At 38.0% G+C, this 8,510-nt stretch overlaps 1 protein-coding gene across 1 annotated transcript in view; it reads left to right on the forward strand.

The window, feature by feature from the left end:
- The window catches only part of LOC106869255 (AP-5 complex subunit zeta-1), a 69,929-nt gene that overhangs the window by 55,073 nt on the left and 6,346 nt on the right, over positions 1-8,510 (forward strand). The window contains exons 13-16 of the mRNA XM_014914920.2: positions 2,137-2,223; positions 3,975-4,097; positions 5,184-5,313; positions 7,483-7,668. Coding sequence (XP_014770406.1) covers positions 2,137-2,223; positions 3,975-4,097; positions 5,184-5,313; positions 7,483-7,668 — 526 coding nt within the window. The remainder of the gene's footprint in view (positions 1-2,136; positions 2,224-3,974; positions 4,098-5,183; positions 5,314-7,482; positions 7,669-8,510) is intronic.

Raw genomic sequence — 8,510 nt, forward strand, 5'->3', positions numbered from 1 at the left:
TCTCATTTACTTATTTATTTTTCTAAAATTTTCGTTGCGTCTTGTAACCTTTTCAATAGTTGTTGACTCTGTCCATTATCCGAGCTATGTTCTTTTTGTTTGTTTATGTGTATGGGTCAGTGTGTGTGCACATACACATGTATGTATGTATGCATGCATGTAAGTGTGTGTATGCATGTATGTGTGTGTGTATATTGTGTGTATGTTTGTATATATTTATTCTGCATATTCATGTGTTGGTATGTTTTTATGTGTGTGTGTGTGTGTACATGTCTGAGTGTGTGTGTGTGAGTTTTTGTGACTGTCTATGTATGGATGTGCATCTCCATGTGTGTGTGTGTATGTGTGTCTCCATATGTATCCTTGTGCGAAGTGAAGTGTGTGTGTGTGTATATGGTCATGTGTTTCAGTCTTCATTTGAGTCTGTGTGTATATGTGTGCTTGTCTGTTCATATTACCTATGTACCTATCCATGTGTATGTCTATCTGTTTGCTTTCATATCTATTTGCTTCCATACATATACATATACATACATCTACATAACAGCCCACTAACTATTCTACCTGTATATAAATGTAAACTTTGTGTATGGGGGTATTGTGTATATTTCCTAATTAGTACAGGAGATGTTTCATTTATGAGGACATACTCCTGTATTTGTCTGAGTGTTGGGTCCTTTGGGTTCTTGGATAAAATTCGGATGTCAAGTTAACCCAGGTTGCTTCCATGTTGATCCTTGACATGTTGGTAGAGTATGGAGTACTGTTCTTTGTCGTCATATTGTCTCAAATGGTCATTTAGTTTTTTCCGCAATGCTCCTTGATGTCTCCACTATGTATGTCATGTTTAGGTCTTTACAAGCACCTTCTATGCATCTTATGCTGTAGACTACATTTTTCTGCAGTTAACGCCATGGCTAATCCTACATACCATGAAGTTATTATTGGTGCATATAGTATTCTCAAAGGGGTTCATTCTACATAGTTGTGATCTGATGAAGTTCCCTGGCTTTTCAACTATCTTTGTTGAGTTTGGTCTCCTTCAGAGCCTTCCTAAATCTACGGGCTAGTTCTCCATGGGCTGTGGCCTCTACAAACATCACTCCTTGATATTTGTCGGTTTTATACCACATGTTCACCCTGTTTGCTTTGTCACAAGCTCTTTGTATCCTATTCCAGTCTTTGCTTCTATATCTAGGACAGGTACCACTGGTTTCATTACATATAATGTTATCTAATTTCTTTCTAGTGCCCCTGTATACTCGAACCCTATCTTTCTGATCATATCCAGAGAATTGCATACGGTGCATGAAGTTCTGTAAATGTTTCTTCATTACATAGTGGGGACACTTTGTTCATTATCTTAAGTCTACTATCATTATGTTAATTTTCATGCCGTGTGACAAAGCTGAGTTCTTGTGAACAACACATTTCGAAGCTATGGGTTTCATGTAATAGGAGTGGAGGAGCTGCACTCTGTTCACAGTCTCTAACCAAAGTTCAGTATCAAGGATGGGGAGTCTATTGTTAGGGTACCTAGTGGGGTAATTTATGGTTACCTTGATACTTTGGTGGATGGAGTTAGCTACTTGCTAGATGCTCTCCATTATGTTCCTCTCAGTTTCTACATTACCATCACTAGAGTTGGTCTTATCAATGTCATCTACATACCTACTGTAAAGTAGAAGAGTTGTGGACTGTTCTGCTAAGGATTGCTTAAGTTTTCTGTCTCATCAGGTCATCATGTGCTCACACACTGACCCAAACATTTACGCACAAACAAACAAAAAGAATGCAGCTCAGATAATGGACAGTCAACAACTATTGAAAAGATTGCAAAACTCAACAAAAATTTTAGAAAACTAAATAAGTGAATGAGTGGAAACTTTACCAGTGTGTGTGTTAAATTATAAGGCACTAAAAGAGAATAACTTTCCCCAGACACAACAGAGTGTTATTTTCATTTTTGCATAATTTAGACAACAATTTATTCACCACACCTTGTATGTCAACTTGGCCGAAGATATGATTACTTGTGTGTGTCTGTAGTTTGATAATTCTGTTTTCACCATTTACATGTGTAACTATTACATGCTGCTGTTACCAGTTTTTTTTTTGCCTCTTGTATTTTATCAGACTTGATGAGCTGTATGAGGTCTTACATGATATGAGGGACCACCCACGTGTGATTAACTGTGCTGAGGTTTTACCTAAATTATTAAGGTGAGCATATCTCATTTACTAACTTAATGTTTCATAGCAACAGTCTACTGTCCCTGCCACTATATGATTAGCTACATTTATGTAATTGTATACACTTGTGCACACTCACACACATACACTTAGACTAATTATGATACCTCCTGTAGAGTACATATATGCCTTATTACAGAGTGTATTATATTTATATAATATATTATATTTGTATATCAGGCATGGCTATGTGGTTAAGAAATTTTCTTCCCAACCACATAGTTTCAGGTTCAATCCTACTGTATGGTACCTTGGGCAAGTGTCTTCTACTATTGACCCAAGCTAACCAAAGCCTAGTAAATGGACTTGTGAGACAAAAACTGTATGGAAGCCCATTGTGTGTGTGTGTCTCCTTGTCTTGACATCACATGATAGTTGCAGATGACTGTCACTATCATACAAGCAGTGATATTTATTTCCAATACTCTGCAAAAAATTTGTCTGGCTATAGGGAAATATTACCTTGCTTGGAAACAGGTGAGGGTTGGTGACAGGAAGAGCATCCAGACATAGGAAACTTGCCTTAATAAAGTCCATCTGACCCATGCAAGCATGGAAAAGTAGATGTTTAAAACAATTATGATTATAATATGTGCATATGCATACACATACACACACACATTTATCAACAATCCAATTCCTTGGTGAATTCTTGGTGCAGCATTGATCGAGGAATTGGATCATTGGTAAATAATTGGAATTGAAAATTACCTAACAACAGTATCCAGTCAGTATAATTGACACTGATTGATGATGATGGATTATTTCACTGTCTGCTCTCTGTGATTCTATCTAGCCAGTTGGTGGCATCTTACATATTGATGTGCCTTGATTCTTAATGAATCTGTCAAACTAACATATAGATTGAGACATTGCTGTACTCAAGAAGACCTGCCCACCACAACAGAATTGAGATCCTAAAACCAAGGTACCACTCAAAAAGCATTAGTGTGGGTGCTAGTGTCGCATAAAAAACATTGGTGCTGGTGCCACATAAAAAAGCACTGATGATGATGCCATGTAAAAAGTACCCTGTACACCCTGTAAAGTAATTGGCATTAGGAAGGGCATCCAGCCATAGAAACCAAACCAAAATAGACTATGGAACCTGGTGCAACCCCTGGTCTTGCCAGTTCCTGCCAAGCCATCCAACCCATGCCAGCATATTAAATGATGATGATGAGATATATATAGATATACATACATACACACACTAATGATTTACATTTATTGTTTTTGTATTGATTATGATAATTTTTACTATTAATATCAGCACTGCCTTTACTATTACCATATAACAACACTACTGCACCCATCTCTGCACATGAGCACCATCACCATACACCAACACTGCTACCACTATCACTGTACATTACCACTACTCCACCACCACCACCACCTCCAAAACAACAGTAATTTTCATCACTGTAACCATGACTACCTTCATACATCAAGAGCAGCTAAATCTCCCTTAAGTCACACCCTTCCATCACAAATACAGATGGCTCAGTTGGAGATACACTGGGAAGAAAAGACATGGAGAGAGTCATGGCTGGAATGTCTTTGATTACATAGCAACAGCACACTTTTATGTATCAACTACATATCACCACCCCTTCATTCTCACCACCACCAGTATCAATGCTATCATCATCATCACCACCACCACTACCACCATCACCACCATTCTCATAACACCCTGTTTCTTTATTCTATTACAGTGTGTATTTTTCTGTGATTCTGGAAGACAGCAGCGAAGAGTTTACATCCTGTTTGGTATCAGTCCTTTTAGAGAGGGTCTCATTGCTCTACGATGTTCCTGGATACAAGAGAAATGTCAGGAAGTAAGAAAATTTCATTGCTTACCTTTCTGTTTTCAATGTTCTCTTTCTGTTTTGAGAATGAGGAGCCTGAGGAAAAGTTTGGATCCAAGGTGAAAGCTGGAGGTAGGTCTGGGAGAAAGCATGAGAGGAAAAGAACTGGCCGCAAGGCTGGCTGGAAGAGTTAGAGGCAGGACTGGTTGGAAATTATTGGAGGAAACAGCTGAAGGTAGAGCTGAGTGCATAAGCTGGCGGCATGAACTGGTTGAAAGTAGTAGAGAAAAAACTGGAGGCATGGGCTGGTGGAAAGTACTAGAGGCAAAAGCTGGAGTTCAGACTGAGCGCAGAAGCTGGAGGTATAAACTGGTAGAAATTACTGAAGGGAACAGCTGAAGGTATGACTGGAGGCAGGGCTCCTAGAAAGCAATGGAGATAAAGCCTGCAAGTAGAGTTGAGTGCAGGAACTGGAGGCAGAGCTGCTAAAAAGTACTGGAGGAAAAGAGAGCAGGCTGGGCTGGTGGAAGTAGGTGGGTGAAGACTGCTGAAAAGTTTGGTAGAAGATGATTGAAACAAGTGTTATGGTGGAGTGCAGAAATGACTGCTGGAGGATGTGGTGCCAACTGAGGATGGATAAAAAGGATTGGCAGTAGAGCTGGTTGAAAGGGGCTCAAAGAAATACAGAAAGGATCAGGCAGGAAGGTTACTGGAAGAGGCTAGGAGCAGAGCTGATAGAAGACAGAAATCTGGCTGAACAGAAAGATTGAAGGCAGAGTTGGTAGAAGAGTTATTATACATATGGTATCTTCCTACGATTGTGTGTGTGTGTTTGCAGAAATTTGTTAAATTCATGTTTGTCAGCATTTTTTATCTAGAATCATGTTCTGGAGAAATCAACTTTACCAATAACTGACTTGGTTCACTGATTATTATTGACCAGTTTTCACCTCTCACTTGCAGTCTTTTAAATATCCTCAGAGAGAGAGAGTGTGTGTGTGTGAGTGATTACTTGGTATCTGGGCATTTAGCCACTAGATGTATGCGTGTTTGGTCACAAGACATAAGAATGTTTGACCACCGGCTACACCTACATTATTTATTGTTATATTTCAGATTGTTTGCTGACTACATAGTGAAGCTGCTAAAACTTTATCCTTATATTGTCATCAAGCAGAGAGGAGAAATTATTGATTACCTCATCAATACACACAATATGAAGGATGACAGATTCTTTATGCATCTGGTATAACAACTTTATTGTAATCAACACACACACACACACACACACACACACACATACACACACATATACGAACACAAACATATAATCTTACCATACTATATTGACACTCCATCAGTTACAACAAGGGTTCCAGTTGATCCAATCAACAGAACAGCCTGCTCGTGAAATTAACAGACATACATATCCTTAATGTAGTTCTCAGGGAAATTCATTATGACACAGAGTGTAACAAGGTTTGTCCTTTCAAATACAGGTACAACTCATTTTTGCCAACTGTGTGAACTGGAACAATATGACATAAGGTGTCTTGCTCAAGGACACAACTCGCTGCCAGGAATCGAACTCATAACCTTATAACCATCAGCTAAATACCCTAACCACTGAGCCATGTGCTTTTGATCTAGTGTAACAATGTTGTAACGTGTGTGTGTGTATATATATATAGAATAATAATAAATGGAGCAAAACACATATAATCAATAAGTTCCTTTAATTCCTACATATGTTTCAAAAATTATATGCACTCTATTCCAAAGAAGTAAGAGATGCTGGTATATACATATAATTTTATCATCAGGGAACCATAGTACAAATGCAAGATTTGTGCTGAATGCACAATATGGTTCCCTGATGATAAAATTATATGTATTATACCAGCATCTCTTACTTCTTTGGAATAGAGTGCATATAATTTTTGAAACATATGTAGGAATTAAAGGAACTTATTGATTATATGCGTTTTGCTCCATTTATTATTATTCTTTATATCAACTCAAAATACATCACTTTAACATGGAATTTCTACCCCTTAACCGGGTATAATATCCCAGTTTTTGTGTGATTTTTGCTACCCTGGTAACTATTAACATATTTGCATTATCAAAATTTTTCAACCAAGATAATATTAATATATATATATGAGAAGTGCTGAAAATCAGTTAATTATGATTTTATTCAGCATGTTCATCTCTTAGATTCACACACTTATTACAGCAATCTTTCAGTTTTTCTAAGCCCTTTAAAAGCACTCAGAAGGTTGGGCACCCAGCCAGGTCTTTTTTGCAATACCCTTAAAGCTAGGAACTTTTCAGCACACACACACATACACATGTATGTATGTGCATACATACATAAAGAAATGTATGTATGATAACACAGGCAGCATTTCTTCTTTCCACCAGTCATCAAGCCTTGAAAAAGAGCACAAGTGCTGCCCTTTTTTCAAAATAAACCATATTAAAAAAGACTCTGAAGAACAGCATGAAGACACTATTCTTTAAAACATATATCAGGCTTATTTAAAAACCTTGCTCATTAAAAAAATCACTTTCACTCATTAAATATACCATGTTCATTAAATACCTTTGTTCATTAAAACATTCCTTATTCGTTGAACACACCTTGTTCATTAAAATGCACCTTGATCATGAAACCACACCTATGTTCATTAAACTACACTTCAACCATGTAAATACACTTTTGTTCATTAAAATACAACTTGTTCATAAAATCTGTTTCCATTATTTGTTGAATTATATTCTCTTGTAAACTCATCATTATTAGTTTAACAACATGAAATTATTGTAGCTATCAACATCATCACCCATGGTATGGATTAGAAGGTTTGACTTGAGAGGTTAAGCTGGAGTGTTGTACCAGGCTCCAGTCTGTTTTGGCTTGGTTTCTACAGCTGGGTACCCTTCCTAATGCCAACCACTCCACAGAGTGTACTGGATGCCTTTCATGTGTCCCCAGCACGGGTTCCTTTTACATGTCACCAGCTTGGATATCCTTTATGTATCACCAGCACGGGTGCCTTTTGCCTGTTACTAGCACAGGTACCTTTTACATGTCACCAGCATGGGTGAATTTTATGTGTCACTGGCACAAAATGCCTTTTACATATCTGCAGTACAGGTGCCTCTTACATGTCAGTGGCATGGGTGCCTTTCATGCGTCACTGACACTCCACAGCCACGGTTACACTTAGCTTGACATGTCTTCTCAAGCACAGCAACTCACCAGAAGTCTCAGTCATTTGTCATCGCCTAAGTGAAACTCAACCACTGTTATTGTCATTCTTGAAATCATTGTTGTCCACCACCATTGCCTCTACTGTTATTGCTGTTGCCATTTTTGTTATCAGAATATTCTTGAATTATTGGTCAGGTTTGGAGTGTTGGAGAGTTCTGCAGCTGTAGTCTGGATAACAACTGTTCTGCTAAAATCATATCAAAGTACTATGAAGTTCTAGAGACACTGATGTATGAGTGGTCCAGTACCACATTGACATTAACCACAGATGAAGAATTCCCACCACGTCTCATGTCCATTCTTATGTCGGCCACAGCAAAGGTTTGTTTCTTTCTTTCTTTCCTTCCTTCTTTCCTTCCTTTTCCTTACTCACTGCTTTTCTCAAGACTATGTCAAAAGTATTTACTTCAGGCACCAGGCATGGCTGTGTGGTAAGAAGCTTGCTTCCCAACCACCACATGGTTCCAGGTTCAGTCCCACTGCTGCGTGGCACCTTGGGCAAGAGTTTTCTACTAAAAGTTCAGGCCAGCCAACACTTTGTGAGTGGATTTGGTAACATGGAAACTGAAAGAAGCCTGTCTTTCAGCACTTAGCTTTAAACCTAGAGCTTATTCTTTTACAAACCAACACTGGTTGTCAAGTGGTGTTGTAGTCAAATACACACACACGCACACTCATATATATATATATATATATATATATATATATATATATATCTACATACACACATATACTCATGTATATATACACACACATGACAGAATTCTTCAGTTTCCTTAAAACCACATCCACACAGAGGGCTTTGGTCAGCCTGGGGCTATAGTAAAAGACACTTGCCCAAATTGCCATGCAGTGGGACTGAACCCAAAACCATAAGGCTGGAAAGCAATCTTCTGACCAGACAGCTATGCCTGCTGTAAATTTAAAAATTGATAAACTTACCACAACTCCATGTAACATCTCTGCTCGTAAGTTACCTCATCATTTCGTTTTTGTCTTGCTATTATATGTTTTATTATGAACTCCCTGAAGAGAAATATATGAGGAATCCCAGCAGCTCTTACTTCTTTGTGAAAGAGCTCTCATTTATTTTGAAACATGTGTAGGAATTAAAGGAACTTTTATTTATATGCGTTTTGCTCCATTTATTTTTATTATCCATA

This window comes from Octopus bimaculoides, chromosome 5 (genome assembly GCF_001194135.2).
Source record: "Octopus bimaculoides isolate UCB-OBI-ISO-001 chromosome 5, ASM119413v2, whole genome shotgun sequence".
NCBI classification, from domain to species: Eukaryota; Metazoa; Mollusca; class Cephalopoda; order Octopoda; family Octopodidae; genus Octopus; species Octopus bimaculoides.